At 33.0% G+C, this 24,834-nt stretch overlaps 2 protein-coding genes across 2 annotated transcripts; one reads left to right on the top strand and one right to left on the bottom strand.

The window, feature by feature from the left end:
• The first annotated feature begins 3,731 nt into the window (after positions 1 to 3,731).
• PTL (Duplicated homeodomain-like superfamily protein) lies at positions 3,732 to 7,768 on the top strand. The gene is made up of 2 exons (XM_028268227.2): positions 3,732 to 4,652; positions 6,076 to 7,768. The coding sequence occupies exons 1-2, from the start codon at positions 4,258 to 4,260 to the stop codon at positions 7,268 to 7,270; spliced, it is 1,590 nt and encodes a 529-aa protein (XP_028124028.2). The 5' UTR covers positions 3,732 to 4,257; the 3' UTR covers positions 7,271 to 7,768.
• Positions 7,769 to 17,359: 9,591 nt separating this feature from the next.
• Positions 17,360 to 21,431, bottom strand: LOC114321088 (fructose-bisphosphate aldolase 6, cytosolic). The gene is made up of 3 exons (XM_028268228.2): positions 21,196 to 21,431; positions 18,820 to 19,047; positions 17,360 to 18,424 (listed from the first exon to the last, which is right to left on the bottom strand). Exons 1-3 carry the CDS (start codon positions 21,221 to 21,223, stop codon positions 17,604 to 17,606), a joined length of 1,077 nt encoding a protein of 358 aa, XP_028124029.1. The 5' UTR covers positions 21,224 to 21,431; the 3' UTR covers positions 17,360 to 17,603.
• Positions 21,432 to 24,834: the final 3,403 nt, after the last annotated feature.

Genomic DNA, 24,834 nt, shown 5'->3' with positions numbered 1-24,834 from the left:
CAGTATTCTCAAATCCGTTTAATTGACATTTGAAGCAAAAAGATTTTATTACCTAAAAAGGAAATTTTTATTCAATAAAGTGTCATTTATAATGTTTTTAGTGAGTTAATATATTTTTTTTGAAAATATTAAATGTATTAAAAAGGTAGTAAGTGAGGGTCAATTTTATAAAAATTGACTTACAAAATTTTTAAAAACAAATTATTTTAAAAAAAATGATACAAAAAATATTTTTACTTATTTTATCTTTTATCAAATAATAAAAAATAAATATTTTAACGTCAAAACAAATATTTTTTTAATAAGATTGCAATGGGTGCCAGGGTTGGGAAATCAGATCGCCTTAGGTGCCAACATGGCAACATTGGAGGTGAATAGGGGTGACGTAGGTGGCAAAATCCTATCAAGCCAAATCATGATAGGTAAAATGGAAAGTTTTGAGACGGTGCTGACGCAAAATTTTCTCATATTTTAAGTTTTTTGAAAATATTTTTATAGTTAATATTTATGTAAAAATTATATTAAGAGTATGATTGGATTTGAAATCAAAATTATAGGTTTGATAAAGAAAATTCTTATCACTTACGCATTGTTTATTTCACCGAAAAATATTTTTTAATAAAAAATATATTTTAAAGAATTTTTTTTTTTTAAAATGTATTCCATAGAAATTTTTTTCCTATATTTGATCATGGTAGTGATAGGGTGGTGGTGGTGTGGTGGTGGAGGTGATGGTGGTGATGACAATGTGATGGCATTAGTAGAAGTTTAGTTTGAAAAAAGTTTTTCACCTTTTAAAAGTAGAAAATATTTTCCCCTTAAATAGGCTTATTTTCCATTGTCTTTTGTTTTCCGTTGCACCGAACTCAAGAAAATGTGAAAAATATTTTTTTAAAAATATTTTATATTGAAACAAAATGAGCATTAAGCTACACATACCATGTTTGCATTTTTATTTATTATTATTCTTATATTATTATTTTTATTATTTTAAATTATCCACACATTGCGTATGCGGACATCTAATATTTGTTCCATCTGCCTCAAAATATTAATCTATTTTGGAAAATCTAACTTTTTTTAAGAGTACAATTATTATATTTTAAAAACATTAACTTTTCAAAACTACCCTATGGTAATACAATTATTATATTTCAAAAATATTAATTAATGTATTTTAAAAAAGGACAAAATAAAAAATTTGTATTATTTTAATCATCGATTTTTGAAAAGGAACTTATATTTTGGGACAATAAAAAATAAAATAAGTGACTAATATTTTAAAACGGAGAAAATATATAGAAAGGAAATTATAAAAATATTTTAAAATTTAGATTAAATTAACAACTATAAATGATTTTTTTTTTTTTAAATATGAATATTTGGTTAAAAACGACGGTCCAAGCTTTTTTTAATTTATAAGTTCCTTGAAGAAGAAGTGCCTCTTTTATCAACAATAAACAAATTTGTTTCTATTTTTTTTTTTATAGATAATCTTACATTTAGTAACTACTTTCACATATCAAATTTTAAAATGAAGTAACTTTTAATTTATATATTGGTTTCTAATAAATAAAATTAGTAATTTTAGTCTCGTCAAAATCTATTAAATAAGATCTATATTGGCTATGATTTTTTTTTAATTCCTGTTAAAACTAACGTCAACTGTAAAATTTTACTATTTACTTCAAAAGTTATATCATTTTACGGTTTAAAATATTAAATTAGTCATTAAAAATATTTTGAAAATAGTGGTGTATGCCGGACTTTTCATGATTTTTTTTTTAAATATTTGTCCTTAATCCATTAAAGTTTTATTATGAGTAAGTTTTAATCAAATCCTCCTTTTAAATAATATGTCATAACTATATGAATTGAAATATGAAAAAGTATTAAAATATAAAATTAATGACAGAAATAATTACCATGTTTGGTTACAGAAAATTGTATCCACTTTTTAGAAAATTGAGTTTTTTTTTTATTATTTTTCATTATCTTTTTTGTTTCTGGTGAATTTTTTATTTTTGTAAATACACTTAATCTAAATAAGCTTAAAAAATCAATATTTGTGATTTTTTTTTTTTAAAAATCACCAAATAAAAAAAATACAAAAACAGAGAGCAAATTGGTGATAAATCTAATCTAAGGATTTCTTGAGGCGTGAGGTCCACTCAGTAATTGTTTTTGGAGAAAAATACACGCTTTTATAAAATATTGTGGTGAGAAGTCCCTTTTGTTGGTTTCAATAACATTTTCTTTTCAATTGTAAACTTTTATGTGAATTTTTTTTTAATCTATCTGTTCATATTGTTCAAAAAAATCTATTTGTTGAAATTATTTGTTCAAAATTCCTATTTGTTAAAATTATCTGTTCAAAAATCTATCTATCTGTTGAAAATCTATCTGTTCAAAACTCAGCGCGCACACACACACACTCTCTCTCTCCACAAATCCACTATCTATTCAAATCTTTTTCACTCTATTCTCTCTATTGTTCTTTCTCTCTTACATATTGAAATCTTTTTTTGAACAGATCTAAGTCTTTTGGATCCACTATGAGAAGAACTAGCACAAAACGAAAATCTCCAATCCATATCATTTCTCAAGAACCAAATAGAACAAAAGTGGATTAGATTTGAAGAAAAAAATAAAAATAACTGGACAATAAATCCATCTCAAAGAAAGGTAGCCATTGTTAATCCAAACAAACAAAACAAAGAAAACATTCTAAAATCCTGTCAAACCGCTCTCTTCTTTCTTTCTGAAACTGCTAAGATAGGTTTAGGGTCAAGCCAAGTTGATGTTTTTATTGCCAAAATAGCAGCGTGACGAGAAAGACAGAGAAGATAAAGAGAGCAGAGAGACAGTTAGGGTTTCAAACGTTGATTGTTTGGCATGAGGATGATGTGGGAGAGTTCATCCGATGGTGGAAAGTGATTTTAACAGATAGAGGCGTGGTTAAAACAAATAAAAAGGTGCGTGGATTTTGGGTAAAAGAAATATGGGTATTTTAGTTATTTTGCCTAAGTTTGCTCTTTAAAAAAAAAAAATTTGTACAAATTTTCTAATTTTTAAGTATATTAAGATTACGTGAATTTTAAAATAAAAAAATTGACTAAATATTTTTTTTTAAAATCATTAGAAATATAAAAATACGGATTAAAAATTCAAAAAAATTATTTTTGAAAATTGAAAACCAAACAAAGTAAATCTTTCTTTTCTTTCTTTCTTTTTTGAGTTTGATTCATCTATCTATATTAGGAAATGGCTGGACTTGGCATTGAAGTCTTTGTTCTTTATGTCATGTGTCGCTGTCTCTCATTTTTTTTATTTAAAATAAAAAATTATAAAAAAATTAGATAAATAGAAAAAGTGGGACTCAAATCTTAAAATCTAGGTTCACCAAAGAATATTACTACTTGAGTGATACATAATATATAAATATTTGATTTTATTTTTACTTATTTGAATTGTACACGTATCGTGTATGCTAACCGCTAATATAATTTAGAGAATGACTTGTTTCAAGTTAAAATTTCAATTAAATTAGATAGTCGGAATATTTTACCAGTCAAAACTCATCAACACCGGCCTCTTATGAGTCAAAATTAATGAAAATATTTAACTGAACTAAGAGGTAGAATAATAGATCAATGAATTTCATTAATTCTTATTGATAAAAAAATCCCAATTATCTAGTTTAATTTAACTTTCAATTGAAGAGATCATTTGGTATAATTTTATATGAAGTTTGAACAACAGTTGAAATCCCCTTGTGAAGAGCTAAGCGAGAGAGGGAGAGAGAGAGAGAGGGGGGGGGGAGGAGGAGTTGCGATTGTGGAATGGGGGTAGGGAGGGAGGAGTGTGTAGGAGAATCCTAGGCACTGTACGTAGCGTAAGCATGGAGAAAGAGAGAGAGGAGGAGGCACACTGCTCCTCTGTACTCCATTTCTCTTCTCACCTTTTGACATCTGTCCTCTCTTCATTTGCTCCCATTCATTGCATCTCCCCCTCTCTCTCTCTATATATATAAATTCTCTCCCTTTCTATTTCTCTCTCTCCCTCTCTCCCAATCCCAAACAATCATCTACTTACATAACAACACATACATATAGAGAGAGAGAGAAAGAAGAGAGAGAGAGAGAGATGGGTCCATAGTCCTCTCTCTTCTGCATATATTCAAATTCAAAGCTTTTTCGTCTTGGACACGATCCGGTTCTGCCGCCTCTCTCTCGCTCTATCTCTCTCTACAAATCCATGGAAATGGAGGACCAGTACGGTATACCCGATCTCAGGCAATACATGAACGCAAGGAATCATTTTCCGGCGATCCCACCACCTCCAGACCTCTTCTCCGGCCACCGTAATCTGACTGAAACCCACCACCACCACCACCACCCCTACGACATGGTCATGGTGCCTCGAAGCCTTCATCATCACGAGTTTCCCTCTGATTCCACCACCACCACTGCAGCCGCCGCCAGCGTAGAGATGGAGGTTGGCGGAGGAGGAGGAGGCTTTGGAGTCGACGGTGGTGGAACTGGAAGGTGGCCTAGACAAGAGACTCTCACTCTTCTTGAAGTCAGATCTAAGCTTGATTCTAAGTTCAAAGAGGCTAATCAAAAAGGTCCTTTGTGGGATGAAGTCTCCAGGTACTCTCTCTCTCTCTCTCATGTTCCAAGAAAATTTGAGGTAATACCTATTGGGTTTTGAGGTAGAGAGAAGTGTGTTTTTGGGTTTGTTGAGATATGATTTATATCTCAGATTCTTTCTCATCATCGTATCTTTGTTTGTGTTTATCATTGTTTATATTTATCCTTTCATATAAAGTATATAAATATAATAGAATATGTAATACAAAATATTCATTGAACTGATCAATATACAGAAAATTGTTCCAAGTGAGTTGTTTTGTGGGCAATGGATTTCTAGACAGATTATGGTCTTGATTTTACCAATTTTGTGTTAGAAAATGACATCACAGTGAAGTTTCAGTTACAGTCTCAGGTGTTATTTTCTTCTTTACGACTTTTCTTTTCCTTGTTTTATGCAACAAAATTGACTGATTAATCATACTTGTATGGATTCTCCTCAAGCTGATCACTCTATTTTGTTTTTGAAAATGGATAAAACTTTTTTTGGCTAAAAGAATGGCTCACCAATTCAATGATTAACTACCCATTTGCTGCTTTTGTTTGATGAAAAGACATGTATAAGCAGCAACCCTTCCCAAAAAAAAGAAAAGAAAAAACCAACCTTGTTTAGGAACTTGAATGTTGAATGGTCATATTCCAAAATTAGGTCAGTCTCACCAAGCTTTTAAATAGCACTAGAGTAAGTTGGAGGATTTTAAAATATTACTCCTAAATTTATTCACACTGACACAATAGAATATTAAATTTTAATTGATTGATTTTTAAACCAATTAATAACCATTCACCTAATTAAAATAAATATAGGAGCTATGATTTTAGAATTCGGAGTATTTTATTATAGCAACAATAGAAGACAAATCAATATTGATTTGGATGTAAACTATAATGAACTTATTGAGTGATGGGTAATGATAAGAGGCGAATCACTATTGGTTACAATCTAAACTGCATTAAAAGTATCGAGTGGGCGTATCGAGAGTGCAGTCATATTATTATTTGCATAATTTAAATTAGGGTTCTCTTATATTTCTTCATCTTTATATTATGTCATCAAGTTTCATCATTTCCCCTAAAATCAATTAGTGCTATGGATTTCACTTGTCTTTTTATGGCATTTGATATCGTGCCTGCAAATATTTTTTTAGAGTAATCTTAGGAAGTAACATTGTGTACTAACTATCCCTCCCTCACAATGATGCTCCAGCAATTCGAACTTATGACAACTTGACTATGATACCACTTGTCAGGCCACGTTCAACTAGCTATCCTAAAACTATTAGTTTTAGGCAGTGTTTTACTTATATCTTTTATGACATTTAATATTATGTCGTGTGACCCTGTTTTTGTAGCAGTTGTAGTGAGCGGCATTTTGTAACAACAAATTTTATATATATATTTTTTGATTTTTACCAATTTGTAGGATAATGTCTGAGGAACATGGGTATCAAAGAAGTGGCAAAAAATGCAGAGAAAAATTTGAAAATTTGTACAAGTATTACAAGAAGACAAAGGAAGGTAAGGCTGGTAGGCAAGATGGCAAACACTACAGATTCTTTCGGCAACTTGATGCTCTCTATGGTGATAATAATACCACCCAACCAGTTTCAGCCTCAGAAACCCACCTTGTAGGAAACAATTTTGAATTCCACAATGCAACCAACAACAATGCACAAGCAAACCAAGAATGCTTTCAGGCTCCAAAGCTCTGTGATAGCCTCAGCCTCTCAAACTCCTCTGAATTCGATTCTTCTTCCTCAGATGATGACAACAATTCGATGGAGAAGAAGAAGAAGAGAAGAGGTAGAAGGAGCTGGAAGGCAAAGATAAGAGACTTCATTGACTCTCAGATGAGGAAGCTAATGGAGAAACAAGAGGAATTGCTGGAGAAGATGATGAAGACACTCGAACGAAAGGAACAAGAGAGGATGTCGAGAGAGGAAGAGTGGCGGGCGCAAGAGGCGGCTAGGATTGAGAGAGAGCACAAGTTTTGGGCTAACGAGCGAGCGTGGATCGAAGCTCGCGATGCCGCTTTAATGGAGACTTTGCAGAAGGTTGCAGGAAAAGAAGTGAAAGTTTCATCTCAACTTCAAGAGGAGCTAATTGGAGCTGAGCTTCAAAGCCTTGGCGAAAACCTGAATGAGAATGGAAGTGAAACAATTACCAGCTGGCCTGAATGTGAGATTACAAAGCTAATGCAATTGAGAAACAGCATGGAATCAAGGTTTCAACAAAGTAGTTGTTCAGAGGATGTTCTTTGGGAGGGAATAGCAGCCAAGATGTCATATTTGGGGTATGATAGGAGTGGTTTGATGTGCAAAGACAAGTGGGATAGCATTAATTGTTTAAGGGAAAGAAAAGACTGTAACAAGAAAAGGAAAGAGAATTCAAAGAGCTGTTGTTACTTTCAGAATAGTGAATCAGTAGTACACAATCAAGGAAGAGCCTATATTGAAACCAATGAACAAGGGCCAGAAATAACAACAACAACAAGGGTTGGGTCCAATGATGGCAATGCCACCATGCATGATAGCTGCTTGAGGTTCTTGGTTGGTATTGATGGGGACAACATGTGGGACAATTATGGTTTGAAGCTTAGCAAGGGAGAGAATCACTAATCAAGTTAACTTGTTGCACCATGGGTTCAAATAACAGTATTGGGTTTGTATATAGACAATATCCACTGATATATCAGTGAATATTGGTATTGAAAATCTGAAATCCTGATACGAACTGGATCTTCAAAAACAAGTTGGGGAGAGGAAGTGATGACTTTATCAAAGGTAAGAGATTTGACTGAGTTTCCATTAGATGGGATGGTGACTAATGTGTGTTTTGTGCAGGTAGCTAACTGGTGGTTTAGGGTTCTATGTATAGGCATTGGTGTTTCATTTCATGGGTTTAATAGATGATAGAGACATTAAGGTAAACAAATGGGTGTTTTATTTAATTCTTCTTTTTTTGTGGAGTTCAATGGGAAATGGTGGTTGTAGTGTTGTTGCTCTTGGATGTTGTTGGTTAATTGTCATCCCATTCTTTTTATGAACTTATCTTTTCATGCTTAATCCTCCATTAAGCATGCAATTGGTATAAACATGGTGTTTCTCATTGTCTCATCACTGTGTATGGATTTTTTTGTACAAAAATTTTGATTAGCATTAGTCTTATAAGATATAAAACAGATTTATGTCAAACTTCAGATATGAAATTGTAGGAAACTTAGAGCACATACTATAGGGATTGAATCCTTTGTCTGATGTTTGGAGGCTTACTTTCATGTGATTTAATGATTGGAAAGATATGAATTCGAGTCTTTAGGGGGAAGCTAGGGGGTGAGATTTGTACCCAACTAGATTGGCAACAAGAAATCAACCCATTTATTTGCTAGCATCATACACAGTTGTTAAGGCACCAAGAAACTTGCCCGTTCTAGGATACTAGTTCGTTGTCACTACGTTCTCAGTGGAATTGGGTCAACCTATGACTCGTTGATAGAGCATTTGTGAACCTACCATGTTTGGTACCTACATGTTGTTGGTACACGGAAAATGAGTGGGAGCACTAATTAGTGCCACCACTATTGATGTGGCAGTAGGTCCCACCATGAATGATTTGATGTTTTGGCCTTGGTGTTGTATTTTTTTTCTTTTTTTATTGAGTGACATGTCATTAGTGGTCTTTTTAGAGTTCCAAAATTAGTGGTCTCTATCATTGTTGGTTGGTACACTTTGGTTTAGGTATCCATTAAAGATTGTTTCCAAAACAAAGTAATTACAATGACAAAATTTCCTTATTATAATGTAAATAGTGTTCTTATAATATGATTTGGGAAGGGATGTGGAATAACGGTATGATCTCCAACCACTACTATTTTGCACATACAGCTAACAGCTCATTGTAAAGTACTTAATTTTTTCACTAATTACATTATGTGGAGTAGTTATTTCGTGTCATTGATGACATTAACGTAACAATATCACAAAGACATTATATTCCTTGATTTTTGTGAAACTAGCATGCGATGCACATGTGTTCCACATAAATCAAGAGTTGGGAGAGTCAAGTTGTGTTTGTGGTATTGCCACCAGTGATACCGAATAATTTGTATTTGAAGCGAGCTATAATACGAAGGGCAATACCTGTGCACATTTCCCTAGAATTCCTACATACTAGAGAGTTACGCAAATACTGCATACTGAGATTTACAGCGCTCTTTCAGAATGGACTTGAGCTATAACTTAACCCTAATTCAAGAAATTAGTGGCTAGGTATTATTTATTTATTTATTTATTAAATCATGGTGATATGAGAAAAATTTATCAACAATCCAAAAGCAAGAGGAGGTAAAAAAAACTTTATCTCTCATGGACTTAGGAAAATTATTATATATTTTTGGACTACGTTGTGGTATTGTTTACATGATAACTGTGGGTCATCTTTTGTCTCATGATTATTTGACAGAGATTAGTTAGCAATGCATATCCTACTCGTAAAATTTTCTAGTATGTGATTTCCCCCCCCCCCCCCGAATGGCAAACAAGAGACTTTATTGATGTATGAAAAGAGTACATGGTACCAAACCAAAACACCAATAAAGAGAGAGAAGTGCAAAAGTATTACAATGGACTAAATGATCCCAACTAGATTGGCATCAAAGAGCCCATCCTATCATTTGCTAGCACCTCCAAAGTTGGTGAAGAACTAACCAAAGAAACAAAAACAATCACCACAACAACACAAGCTAACAACTAGCATATCAGACCAGATACAAAGCCCATAGTATAGCATAACAAAAACAGAAACCAGTAACAAAACAAACTACCAGCAGACTTAGCCACCATACCCACAGAGCTGCAAACAGAACAGATACAAGGCTAGACCAACTCAAAGAGAAAGAACCACAGCAAGAAACACCAAGAGCCAGAGCCAGACCATAAATAGCTGTTGCTGCACACCAGAAGAAATGGTTGACATTGTAAATTACAAACACCTCAAAAGTCTCCACCAAAACAGGAAACAAATTTTAAAGCACCAGAAAACAGATCTCCTAGATCCTTCCACCTAAACAATATCTGATTGTTAAATGTTATTAAGGAAGTCATCAATCGAGAATGAAGTCCCATTGATTGCAACTTTATACCAGATAGCAATTCTTGTAATGATGAGCTCCTGCAATTCCTACATCTTTGGTTGAGAGCCTTGAAAGAGGTACTCATTTTTGTGCTTCCAAATTGACAAAAGAGCCACCAGAGGAATTGCACTCCAAATTCTTCTTCCAATTGACCTGCAGCAGTGCCCTGATCACCAGTCGAACAAACCTTGTACAGATCTAGGTACCACCTAAATAACCTCCTACCACTGCAACAAACCAGACCAAATTCTCCACACCAAGGGATAGAGGAGAAGCACATGTTTAGATGTTTCGAGATGAGCTTTACAGAAAATACATAAGGTAAAAGCATTTCGATCCAGAATTCCTAGCCTATGCAAGAACACTGAAATTTTTACCTTATTTCTCCATGCTAGCCATCCAAGAATTGCACTTTGGGTGGAAGATATTTGATCCACACCATACTACTGTATCTGACATTACCACCAAAATCGAGATTGGTATGTTTGTAAAAAACAGATACAAGAGATTGGCCAGATTTTTGAGCTAACCACACTGCACTATCCTTGACTGCCAGATTCAAAACAGGAGCTGCTTGCAAGATTTCAATGAGTCTAAAAAGTTCCTCATTTTCCCATTCAAATAAGGGTCTTCTACAATTGAGTAACCAATTTTGTGAGAAGGCTGTGTTGACCACTAGGTCCTTAAGAGAGCTCTCTTTTTCATTAGACAGTACATGACTAATTTGTATAATACTTTGAGAATATCTAATAATTTTCCAATATGATACAAGAAAAAATGCATGCAAAAGAAAAACAGGTCTAAAGTCTTGAGATTTTTAATCAATCTAGAAAGTTTATATTAAAGCATCTAACTCAAAACTAATTAAAAATTAATATACAAACATACATTTTAAGTATATTAATCAATGAGCAATGCTACGTATCATGAAAAAACTTTCATGAAAATGATTATGAAAGATTTATGACCTTTGGATTACACTTAAAATAAAACACCACACACTAATCAAGGTAATCCAAGAGTCATAAATTTTTCATGACCAGTTTCATGAAAGTCTTTTCATGATCCCTATCTTTTCTCTTAATCAATTTCAATATGGTAAGAGAAAATATGAGACAAGTTTAACAATTCTATCACTAAATCTTTGTCATTGAGCGTCACCTCTACAAACTCAAAATACATATGCTCCTAACCCTTGGGTGGTGAAAGAGAGAGTTGTTAATCTTCCTAATATTTGACTTAAGAGTTGATTACTGAAGAATCCAGTAGCCTAAGTATTCCATGTAATCAAGGAACACATCTATGAAATTTCTAGTTGATTCGAAAATCTAAATTTGTTTGAAGTACAAAAAATTCCAAGAGGATGATCCAATCGCAAAAGTAACTAAGGAAAAAATTAAAATTAAAAGTTCCAATCCTATTTATGCTTAAAACATCTGTAACATGGTCAACAAGAGAAAGGGAGAGTAATATGAGGGAAAATTGAAGGTTGTGTTTGGTTTAAGGATTTGCGAAAGAATTTGAAAAAAAGTATAAAATGTAATTATATTTTATTTACATTTTATCTATATTTTTTTTTCCCTTTTCTAAACCCCTACTCAAAATTCATCAACCAAACATAGTGTAAAGGTGACCTAAAAAAATTGTACTTTCCACAATAATTATTAAATAATTATAATATAAACTTTAATATTGTGTTTAGATCGTAAATTTAAATAATAATTTAAAAAGAGAAAGAAAAATATAAATTACAAATTTTTTTCTCCATTTCTCTTGACATTTGTTTTTTCTTTTCAAATATTTATCTAAATTTATGATCCAAATGCAATCTAAAATGACCAATTAGTCAAGACCCAAAAAATGAGTCCAAAATTTTTTGCTCAGAATGCATGTGTGGTGGTGATTTATTAAGTGTATTATGAGATTTATAGATAGAATAAGTCTGAACTCTGACATTGAAAACTCAATATAATTTCTGAATTTGTGCATCACTGAATAGTGACCTAAAGAAATGAAAAATAAAACTTGAGATCTTTTACTCAGCAAAGATACTTGACAACCATTGATCACTTAAAGATTAACAAGCTCATTGGGATTACATGATCAAGAAGGCATCTATGCAACCCTGGTCTTGAATCAGAAGTTCAGTAAGTACTTTTTTCCATCAGCATGTCTATATATATATACACTATCCACTATGCATGCACATTACTCCTCAGAGCAGACAAGGTCTGCTGAACTTTAGGAAAGAGTAATGAAGCTTCACTCCCTATAACAACCAAACAAACAGTCTCAATCACAATGGAAATGGATATTATTGCTTAGTGCTCTCTCTCTCTCTCTCTCTCTCTCTCTCGACCTTCCTTCCTGCATGAATTCTCTGAAACCAGCTTTGTAAGTTGATGGTCCCAAGACCCCAACCCCCAAAAGACCTGTATACAGTTTTAGTCATTTGCAGTCAAAGCAAACCAAATCACTGAGGATGATAAAACAGTTTGGAAATCTGAATTTTAAAAGTTTCCAGCTTTTTTTTTATTTATTTTATACATATGTTTTTGGGTGATGCAATTGATTTGACAAGCTACTGAGCCAACTAATAAATCTGTCAAATGCCTTTCCTCTAAGTGATCAGTATATGTGTCCTCAGTATCCCAAATCAGAAACTCGGACTTTGTTTATATTAGTGTTGGCCCGAAATAGTGTACATCAGCCTCCCCTAAGTTGTGCTTTTCCGCCTGAGCAAAATATTGAGACATTTCTTCGAGTTTAAGAAAAATGCGTGGCCTGAATTTGTGTGGTTCGAATGTGTTAAAACGATGTTATTTTAAACTCAAAACGACGTCGTTTTGGGTGTTTCGAGCCATTTGAGTTATGAATTTTCACCACCTAGCATTATTGCGAATTTAATCATAGGTTTTTTTCTTCTAATCTAAATTTTTGATTTCTTATAAATTTAGTTATATAGGACGCAATTCATTTACCACGTTGTTGTGGATGAATTGTTGGTTTTAAATTGTGTTTCTAACATTTTCATTTGGCAGCATATACAGTGAACTGGTAAATACATTTTTTGAATTTCTCTTTACATTCGTATGTACAAATATTTTTTTCACAAAGTATAAGTTTTAGAATAATGTTTGGTAGCTCGGGAGTTTGCCCCCCCGAATCCCCCTAATGCCCAAAACGACGTCGTTTTGGGCATTAGTTTTTTTTTTTTTTTTTTTTTTCTTCCATATTCGAGTCTTCTTCCTTCCATTTTTGAGTCTGCAGAGGGAGAGAAAGAGAAGAGAGAAAGAGAAGAGAGGGGAAGAGGAGGAGAGAGGGAGAAAGCTCGCCGCCGATCGTCGCTTGTGCCTCCGCCGCCGCCGATCGTCGCAGCAGCAGCTCGTCGCCTCCGCCCCCCGCCCCCAGCCTCCGCCTCCTCTTCCCCCGAATATTATGCCCCCTCCAATCCCTCCTCCTCCTCCTCCTCCTCCTCCTCTTCCCTCCTCCTTCATCTTCTTTGATCTTTCTTCTTCTTCTGCAAAAAAAAAAAAAAAAAACAAAAACAAAAACAAAAACGGCATCGTTTAGGGTTTAGGGGGATTTGGGGGGTAGCTTTCGAGCTACGTAGCACTGCCGTAAGTTTTATTATGCCAGAGATGAGTCAGAAGAGAAATTATGCAAATATATATAGCTACTAAATCACATATTTAATTGGTCTTCAAATAGTTTTATTTTTTGTTAGGGCATTAACACACAAGTCTGAATTTATAAATTTATACTGCATTAAGGCCCCGTTTGGGACCAGGTTTTTTTTAGTATTTTTTTTGATTTTTTTAGCTAAAATATAATGTAAAAAAATAATATGTTTGGGATGACTTTTTAATTTTTTTACGAAAAGATGTGCAAAAAATAAAGAGAAAAGAAATCTTTGACTTTTTGATATAGGTTGTTGGCTTTTTGATTTTTTTTAATGACTTTTAACTTTTAGGCTAAAAAGTGATATTGCGAAACGAGACCTAAGTCCTAACTACGCTTTTTTGGACTTTCAAGTCACATTAAATTTTTAATAATCGGAATTACCCTTCAAATAATGATTGTTCATCATTTATGATTATCTATAAAAGAACATGATGATTTGACATTTATTTTAATTTTCAAAACTTTCAAATTAAAAAACTAAAAGAAATGTATGTGTTTTTTGGATTTTTTTTTTTTGTGTGCAAAATTGAAAATTTTGTGTCTATAAAGGAGCATGATGATGGAACATTGATGTGCAAAAAAAAAAAAAAAAAAAAAATTTAAAAAAAATAATAATAATGTTCTCAGTTTTAAAACTAAAAAAAAATTGTTAATGTTATTGGTTTTATTAGATAGTTGAATCAAACTAACAAGTAGAATGGCAAAAAAAATTAATCTCATGCTCTACTTTTTTTATCAATTAGTGAAACAATTATCTGGAACATTACTATATAAAATTGATAATGTTTTTAGTTTTAAAAATTGAAAAAAAAAATGATAATATTCGTAGTTTTATTAAATAGGGTTTATTGGTTCAAAAAATATTAAATATGACCTGAGCTATCATAACATTTATAAATAAGACTTTTATATAATTAACTCTTTTGTTTTTATAAATATTCTATTAAGTAATGTTATACAAACAAATTTAGAAGAAAACAAAAAATACTACACATAAATCTTATTCATTGCCTAATTTTCTCACACTGACACACAAGCGAGTAAGTTTCATATACATTTTGTGAATGTAGGTCCTATTATTTTGTCTCAAGAGATTGAAAAAAAAACGAGATATAGAATAAGCAGTTTCGATTCGTAGCTCGAAATTCGGAGGTTCGAATTTGACTTGACACCAAAACGACGTTATTTTGTTATTTTTTTTTTCCCCCTTCTCTCTGGTCTGAAACTGAGACGAAGAGGAAAGAAGAAAGAAGAAAGAAGAAGAAAGAAGAGGAGGGGAGAGGAGGGGAGGGGAGGGGGAGAGAGAGAGAGATCAACCTCCGAATTTGAACATGAATTTTTTGTTCAAAATCTGATGTAGATCCAAATCCATTTTCATCAACATCAAATTTTTTTTTTTGTACAAATTTTTTTTGTTCAAAATCTGCAGACTCAGATCAGATTTTTTTTGATCAAAATCTGAAGCTGTTGTACAATTTTTTTTTGTTCAAAATCTGATGCAGATCTGGATCCATTGAACAATTTTTTTTTTTGGATCCAGATCCAGATCAATTTTTTTTTTCAACAGCTTCAGATTTTGAATATCATCATCATCTTCATCATCTTCAGAATTGCAATTAAACTCCCATTTTTAATTCAACATCTGGATCAAACTCCCATCTTCAACATCATCATCTTCATCAACAAAAAAAAAAAAAAAAATTCCTCTGCAGATCCGAATCATCTTCATCATCTTCAACATCATCATCTTCAACATCTTCAACATCATCTTCATCAACAACAAAAAGAAATTCCTCTGCAGATCCGGATCAACATTATCATCATCAATTTTTTTTTTTTTTTTGTTTTTTTGTTTTTTGCAGATCTAGATTTTTTTTGTTCATATTTTTGATCTAGATGCAGATGCAGATCCAGACATCAAATTTCCCTTCTCTCTTTTCTCTCTCTCTCTCTCTCCCTCCTCTTCTCTTCCCTTCCCTCTCTGTCTCTGTGTTCGAAGGAATGAACAGGAAAAAATGAAAATGAAAGAAAGACGAAAAAGAAAAAAAAAAAAAAAAAGCCCAAAACGACGTCGTTTTGGGCAGTTCGGGCCATTCGAGCCAGACCAAATTCGAGTTACGAGTCATTTTTCCAGAATAAGATATGCATAGTATTGCTCAATTTAAAATTATCAGTGTGTAACTTGAGTGATCACTGAAATTTTTTCCTTATGTAGTATCTTAAAAAATAAAATTAGCGTAACTTGATTAGTCACTGGAAAATTTTCATATCAACCAACACTGATATGATATTATTCTAAAAACATTTATAGTACTTCAACAATGTTAGGGATAGAGAGGTCAAATACAAAATGAAACACAAGACTATTGATACAAAGTGGAACCTTTGTGCTATTGATACTTTATTTTTATTTTTTATTACCCAATATTCTATGAAAACAAAATTAGAGGTAGCATTAATTTCACAAAGAGATTTTCTAGTTAACTCAACGAATAATGATATATGTATTAATTAGTGTACTAATTGATGATGTGATATAATTTAAAATATTTTTAGTATTTATAATTTGTATAATATGTATGATTAATAATAATATTATAATTAATATTAATACACTACTTAATATATTATTTAGTGCATGTAATACCACCATAACTCAATTGGCATATCTCTTTTTCTCTCTCTCTCTTGTTGAGGGACCATATTAAAAGATCCTAATTGGGTAAATTACATAAATAGTCCCTATAGTTTGAGATTTGTATTACTTTGGTCCATGACTTTTCAATTGTGACACATTTGACCTTGAATTTTAAATCTTATTCCAAATAAGGACAATTGAAGATACCATTATTTAATTTCAAGGGTAAAATCGTCAATTTAATAAAATATAAGCTAATTTGACAAAAATAAATGTCAAACAAATATTTTTAATTTTTTAAAAATTATTTTTATCCATCAATGATAAAATTATGTAAAATTGATAAAAATGATTAATTTTTTAAAATTAATTTTACATGATTATCATCCAAACACATAATAAAAATTAATTTGGTAAAAAAAAAAATGTCTAAAAAATTTATCAATTTTACATAATATTATTTTTGGTGGGTAGAAATAATTTTTAAAATTTTAAAAATATTTGTTTGGCATTTATTTTTGTCAAATTAGTTTATATTTTATCAAATTGACAATTTTACTCTTGAAAAATCTATTGATATCTTCAATTGTCCTTATTTGGAACAAGATTCAAAATTTAAGATCAAATGTGTTACAATTAAAAAATCAAGGATCAAAGTGACATATGCTCCAAACTATAAGTGGCTTCACAGAAGAAACAAATCAATCCAATGGGCCAACAAAACCCATTTTGTTAGTCTTCTAAGACAAAATCCAATAGGCTACACAAGCCACACTTCACACTTCTGCACTTTGTTTGAAATGAGAGGAATGAAAATAAGAAAAGTTTTAAAAATATATAAATCGATTATAAAATTAGATATAATTTTTTCACTATGTGAAAGGATTATTTAATTTTTTTTTCAGAGGTTTATGTCCTCTTTAGCAGTTTGAAAATAAAGGATACTAGTAGTGACCACCGGGAGTAGTTAGTCCATTTGGAGCCAAGTATAAGATCATATACTATAAAATGTGAACAACATAAAATGGTTTACAGCATGGGATCATAATAACTATATCTTTCAGAAGAAAAATGACAATTCTTTCAAATAACAAATAGAAACTGATCACGGGGTCAGTCATGACTGTTCGGTCCTGGTAAGTGTGGGACCAATCATAACAGACCACGTAACCAGTGTCTCCTCCTCTCTTGAGTAAGATTATTGACAACATTAGCTGATTAAATGAAAATAGAGAAGCCAAACAAAATCTAGAATTAGTTGTATAAAGGGAAAAACCATAAACCCTTCTTTATAGAAAAGATTGTTTACAAGTTTACAAACTGAAAAGAGAAAAATACCCTTCAACCTCAATATGTCGATGTTCCTCAAGCTTTATTCTACTACCGGTCTCTTTAGACCGTTTGAAAAGATGTGACAAAACCACCTACGACTATGCCTGGGAATAAAGACACACTCATAACCACAACAAAAACGTCAAGCAAGAAATCAAAACTCAAACTAGTATTTGTAATCCTTGACATGAAGGCTCTCTGATGCACCCTCACTCAACGAACCACCGCCCTGGTAAGTACCAAGTGTAGCCTCAGAGTTGGCCTTGCACCTCGCAAGGAACGCCGCCTGAGCTGCCTCCACATTTTCCTCTTTTCCTACCCAAGCCTTGAGAGTGCTCTGCTGAAGAGCCCTTCCAAACGAGAAAGTGAGGCTCCATGGCTTCTTACCCTCGAGTTTGTTCATGGCATTAAGGTTGCGAGTAGCCTCCTCCTCGCTCTGCCCACCAGACAAAAACACCACAGCTGGCACTGCCGGAGGCATTGTCCTCTGCAGTGCACGAACGGTGTACTCAGCCACCACTTCAGGGGCAACTTTAGCAGCATCCGAGCCAGGTGTCACCATGTTGGGCTTTAACAGAGTTCCTTCCAGCAAGACATGGTAGTCGTTCAAAGCCTTGTAAACTGCCGCAAGAACGCGTTCCGTGATGTTAGCGCACTTGTCGATGTCGTGAGAGCCGTCTACTAAGATCTCGGGTTCAACAATGGGGACCAGGCCGTTCCTCTGGCATATGATGGCGTATTGAGCCAAACCGTTGGCATTTTCGGTGATTGCAAGCTGAGTTGGTTCGGTAGGGCCAATTTTGAGTACGGCGCGCCATTTGGCAAACCTAGCACCGGCTGTGTAGTACTGCTGGCAACGCTGGTCAAGGCCATCAAAACCCTGAGTGGTGGTCTCACCATTGGTTCCGGCAAGCTCAAGGGTACCCTTGTCAACCTTGATTCCAGGCAAAACACCACCCTCCTTGAGCACCTCAACAAAGGGCTTACCTACATGACACAGAACATGAGCAGTGAGGAATTTCCAGCCGTAAAATTTAGCAAGCAAAGAGTAATTATTCCTAGGTCAGATGTATCCACAAACAAAAATAACTTTGGCATAATGTTGATGATTTTTAGTCCTACCATCAAATGAAAATTGTGTTAATTGAATTGTGATTGTTACGAAGGTTTTAACTCAATGTTGCCCCGAAAGCCAAAATCCTGGCTTCGCCATTGAGTGTCAACAATGCCTTCGGCTTTTTAGAGCAAGAGAATAGAGTTTTAGTAGAGTTCAACATTTTTCCTCGTAGCATCAAGCACTAGCCTACTGTCAAAAACCATTATACTTTGAGCAATGAAAAAAATAGTAGTAAACAAGTTTAATATTGTTGAAGTCATTATACCTGCGGCAGTCTTCTGATAAAGAGTTTCCTCATAGAGAATCACTCCACTGAGGTATTGAAGAGCACCGGGAGTGGTGAAGAGGAGCTCACGAAAAGCCCTCCTGTTTGACTCATTATTCTCAACATTAATGTTGGAAAGACGCTTGCCCATTGTGCCAGTGGACTCATCAGCAGCTAGGATACCCTTTCCAGGAGTGCCAATGTAGTAAGCATTGGCAATGAGCTCATCTGCAAGGCATAGAAAGTTCATTTCAATAATGCAAAGACATATAAATATCTACATAAATATAAAAACGACCTAACAAATGAAATATCAGTCATTACAAAAATTGATCATGAAACAACTTGTTACCACAAAATCCTAGATTGTAATAACAAAGTAGTGATTGGTTATGTACTTCACAGTTATTCTTCCCACTATATAATGTTCCTACAGAAAAAATTAATAAATCTAGGCAGCCCATGATTTCCCCTCGTATATTACCCATATGTGGGAGTAAAACATTGTAAACACTATAAAACAAAATTTAGCTTAGAATCATTCAATTCTTTAGAATGTAATCTTATCTATGTGCAATGTAAAATTGATCCCAAAAACAATTTTATCAACAGACATTTTGACAAAAAGCCTATTAGGCTTCCAAACACACACAAAGGAAACAGAACAAACATGAAGGACGTACTTTCCTGTTAAAAAAAAAAAAAAACAGAAGGCTCAAGCACAGAACTTGATTAGTACATAATTTAATATATATATATATATATATATTTGCAATCATAAAATTATAATGATGAGTTAATGGTAGAAGTAAAAATCATACAAATCAAACAAATAAAAAAGAAAGGTGATTATGTTTGTTTGTGTTTGAGAGATGTGTTTTAGAGATAAAAAGTACGAAAAGTTGTTTGGTTTGGTTTTTTTCAAAAGATGTTTTGGAAAATTATTTTGAGAAAGAGTTTTGGAAAAAGTGATTGATTTGATGTGTGTGTGAGAGAGATTTGTTTGGAAAACTTGTTTGGTTTACAAGTTTTGAGAAATTTTTCTGGAAAAATTTGTTTGGTTTGATTACTTTTAAAAACTTATTTGTAGAGAAAATTTCTCAAAATTTTTTCAGAAATACAAACCAAACGAACCCATCTGCATTGAAACTACTTAAAAGAGTTTGTAGCAGTTTACCCTTATATTCCAACAAATGAATTCTCATATGATTTCAAAATGTACACATCTAAACCAAACAAATAAATCTAGCAATGCAATATTTTCAAAAATTCCAAAACCAAAACTAACTAATCTGATAATCACACTCACTTGATATTCCAACTCCAAGCAGGCATTTCCCAAATATGAACAAATTTGTAAACAATTACGCCCAAAAAAATAAAAAACAGCAGCAACTTAATAAAGAGTTATTTCAGCCATAAAGTGTAACAAATTCGACTTAGAAACCAACATATATTTGTAAGGGATTTGTATTAGTGCCAATAACTGAAATCTGAGCTATCAGAATTCATACAAGTTTGGCAGACCACAATCCAGAAATTTTCCATGAGTAACCAAAAAAACAATCAGGCCTACATTTCTTTCCCAATTGTGTAATTCTCAAAATTTTTCTCACTTCAAGATCCACTGACTGACAATGGCCAAAAACAGATCAATCAAACAAATTGGCCAGAGAACAAGCATAGATAGCCTTATATAATACCTCAATAAAATTTTGAATAATTAGGCTGTGTTTCAATCTCGTATGTATGGAGGAAAAAGAAATGGAAAAGACTTTCCTCTTTCCTTTTCTTTTCTCTCTTCAAATCCATGATCCAAACACAACATTAAGCTAACATTTTAACAATTAAAAGGGTATATTAAATACATGCATCAAAAGAGGAATTAACTGATCTGATAATAACTAATCAATCTACAAACATTCAAAGTAGAAACCATAAATAATTTCTATTGATGGATGAATCATCATGACCTTAAAATAGATCAAAACAACAATCAATTTTTAGATCATACAGATTCGATCAAACTTACACCAGAAAAGATTAAATCTGATTAAAGATGATGTTTTTTTTTTAAATTTTTTTCCCAAAATGACACACATAGATAAATGATGAGTCCCACAAATGGTGGACCCTACATGTGCAACACTATGTTCAATTATGTGGAAAAAAAAAACACATGTATAACAAAAATTGCATTTTTAACTAAATTTATGGCAGAAATGTTACCAAAATAAATTCCAAGTCTAGAACTGAGAAAAATTAATTTTTTTTTAAAAAAAAGAACACAAACCCTCATTATAATTTAGAAATGAAATCAGATATAAAGAACAACCATAAAGAAAAGGGCTACCAAGAAACAAATGGGGGATTTACCATGGTACTTTCCCTTGAAGCAAGACATAGCTGTAGAAGAGGGACTGAGGAAGAAGATGATATAAAATTTTTTGAGAGAGTCTCTTTGGACAAAGAGAGAAACAGAGAGAGAGATGGACAGAGAGAGAGATGGAAGTGGGATGGATGATGGGTTAGGGTTTTATTGAGAGAGAGAGAGAGAGAGAGAGAGAGAGAAAAGCGGAAAAACGTAAACGTTCTTGCAATCCAAGCTAACTGCTGTTCATGGCGGTTTTTTTTGTCCATTTACGTTTCTGCCCCTCTCCTATTGCGTTGGTCTCGGCCCAAAAACCGCCCAAAAACCACCCAAAATTTAGAAGGAAACAAATAAATAAATAAATAAATAAAATATCGAAATCATAAACACATAGTCGGATATTGAAAAAATATCGATAGATAAATATATTTTCAATGGAGATTACCTCTAAGAAATTATGTCTATCAATATATTATTTTGTGTTCATAGACTTGTGGGTAAGGGGTTGTTTGAGATGACTTAAATAAGTGCACTTTATGTCTTTTTATGAAAAGATGTGCAGAAAAGTAGAGAGGCAATGTGATGGAAAAAAGATAAAAAGATGAATTATTTTTTGGTTGCCAAACTTGGCCTAAATTACATTTTGTCTTCTAAGATTAAATTACACTTTATGTCTAAAAAGATGGATTACACTTTATGTCTTCTAAGATTAAACTTGGCCTAAATTACACTTTATGTCTCAACTATTATCGTTTTTCACTTTGTCCTTTAAGATTAAAAGTTAATACAATATATCTTCTTCATCTTTTGTAAATTTTCAATTTAATCCTTATGTCTCTATTTTGTTAGCAAAATGGACCGAAAGATTACATCTAAAGAATACACGCCCTATTTATGACGAAAATACCTTTTAATATAAATATGACATGTGCATATCATATGTACTTTTTTCATCTGTTTTGTTAACTGAATGGAGACATAAGGGTTAGATTGAAAATTTTCATAAGATAAAAGGGTACATTATATCAATTTTTAGTTTGGTAAAGTAAAAAAAAAAAAAAAAAAACGATGATAGTTGAGGGGAGTAAAGTGTATTTTGTCCTAGATTTATTGCTAATTTATTTTAGGAAGCTCCTAAATGTATTTATCAAATTTTTTCTCCTCAATGGAGAGGATCAAAGTTCATAGTTGGTATAGATAGAAATTTGGTGGATGTATTTTTATGCTCCCTTTATTTTGTTATTTATTTATCGAATGAATTCAAAATGTACCCTTTTTATTTCAATTATTCTTATTATTTTCTAAATTATTACTGCACGTGCTTGGTCCCTCGTGGTGTGTCAACATATTGTCCGCTTTGGGGTTGGGCCGCTGAGAGCTTCCCCCCTTACGGTTTTGTTCCTCCCCTTGAAAGAGAGGAAAAGGCCTGTTGACAGATAGGGGGTTATGTTGAGTCTATCCCACATCGATTCGGGAAGGACTCCTTGTCTACCTTATAAGCATACTGGCCCCTTCCATCCACCAACATGCCTTTTCTCCTCTTCGAGGGGGAGGAACAAAACTGTGAGGGGGTAAGCTCTCAGCGGCCCAACCCCAAAACGGACAATATGTTGACACACCGCGAGGGACCAGGCACGTGCAATTACTAATAATTCTTTATATTTTCTTGGTAGAGTTATATAAGACGGCTCAATTTTAAGTTTTTCAATATAAATTTATTTTTAATCAAAAAAATTCTTAGTTACTTTTATCGATATTTCAACAAGTAAATCTTGATTTATAATGCAAAATAAAATTTGAATTTCTCATTTTTGACTATGTAACATAAGAGGTTTTAGAGATATATACTGTAAATATTGAAACAATTATGTCTTATAGATAGTGTCTTCATTTGAAGCTATTCTATGAAATGATAGGGAAAAAATGAAGAAGAAAGTAAAATATGGTTCTTGGTTTTTCTGCAAAAAAGATAATAAAGATATTTCTCATTTTTTACTTTAGTCTTTTATTGGGCTAACGATTGCATTATTAGGCCCAGCCCATCAGCAGAAGGATAGAAGTGGCAAAAAAAGATTTTTTTTTAAAACAGAAAAAGGGGAGTTCCAAAGATAGACACCCAAAACCAGATGCTCACAAATTAGTGGGTAGGATTTGAGAAGGGTCAAAAACAAGATGTGAAAAGAGAAAATTGGATCCCGCTTCACAAGTTAGTTGTCAGTTTAATGAAAAAACCAACCAACCAACCAACCGACCAACCAAAACACTCGGTTCAAAAAAAAGGCAACAAAAAAAACCAACAGGTGTGGAGTGACTTCAGCTTTTACAATGGAAAAAGCAAGGCTAGGGTGAGAGGGTTGTAGTTGGTGGTAATGAAACATTACCAAAAACCAACGAGAGGAACTCCTAAAATTGTGGGGATAGGTTTGATTGTTAAGGACTTGAGAGTTTTAAGGGCCAATGATTGACTCTCCCTCCCCACAAATTTCTTGATATTTTTGTCTCAAAATATTTATAATTATTGAATTAAATAAAAATAGTATAATTGGACTTGATATGTATTGAGAGAGAAGAGTGGGTCAGGTAAGAAAGATGGAGAAATTGTGTTTGTGAATTTCATTTGAGAAAAAATTTTGTTGGATTTGAGTTGAGAGGAAAAAAAAAATGTTAAGAAAGAAAACAATGCTTGAGAAAGAAGTATAAAGAGACAATAGAAGTTAAAAGAGAAGAAAATAAATAAATAAATTTGCGTCAAGCCATTAGAAAGGCAAGGAAAAAAAAAAAAAAGTTAAATTGTATAAATAAGTGTGGTGTGGCATAATAAATTTAACTCATGATTCTCACCATTAAACTCATTAATCAAAATTAATTGTGTGCCAACATCTCATCACACATAAGGGGTGTAGGGGTAATTATGGGTCCGACGCCAGTTCAACAATTTGATATTTTTAGGACTTTAAAAATATTTATTCTAGTAAATTAATTATTAGAGAGTGCAATAAGTTGTTTATTTAATTATACGATTCCAGGGCGAACCAAGGTAAATGGAGGATGGAGGCCGGTGCTGAGAAAGCATTGCGGTCAAGTATTTAGGAATAACACAATGGAGAATGAGATTCACTTTGTGGATAATCTACTAGATTCTATGGATCCAAAAGGGCTGTATAAAGTATTTACCAACTTTGGGATTGTAAAGGATGTGTTCATCCCGAACAAAAGAAGGAAGATGGCTAGATCAAGATTTGGCTTTGTACGATATACCTGTCCAGTGGCAGCAAATATGGCAGTTCAAAAAGCTCATGGAATCTGGTGTGATAACAGAGCGTTGAAAGTAAAAGAAACAGACTTTGTACAAGGCAAGGAGGAGAAACAGAGGCCACTAAATGTACCAGGTAGAAGAAGGGATATTGGTAGTACCAGCAGAGTTCCAAATATGGTACAAGGCACTACTAGAAAAATAACTTTTTTGCGTTTAGTTTTTTGTGACTGATTATTTGACCGTTGCAAAAAAAATTATTTGTAACGGCAGATCAGCCGAAGCAAAAACTTATGAACCCACTCAGCCTAAGCAAAAACTTGCGAGCCCACCATTAGGAACTCACTCAGCCCAATTTATATTTTCCTTTTTTCTTAAACTCTCATTTTCC

Source organism: Camellia sinensis, chromosome 3, assembly GCF_055761805.1.
Source record: "Camellia sinensis isolate YWXY chromosome 3, ASM5576180v1, whole genome shotgun sequence".
Taxonomy (NCBI): domain Eukaryota; kingdom Viridiplantae; phylum Streptophyta; class Magnoliopsida; order Ericales; family Theaceae; genus Camellia; species Camellia sinensis.
Note: the sequence above shows the minus strand (reverse complement) of the source record. Positions and strands in the feature narration are given on the sequence as shown.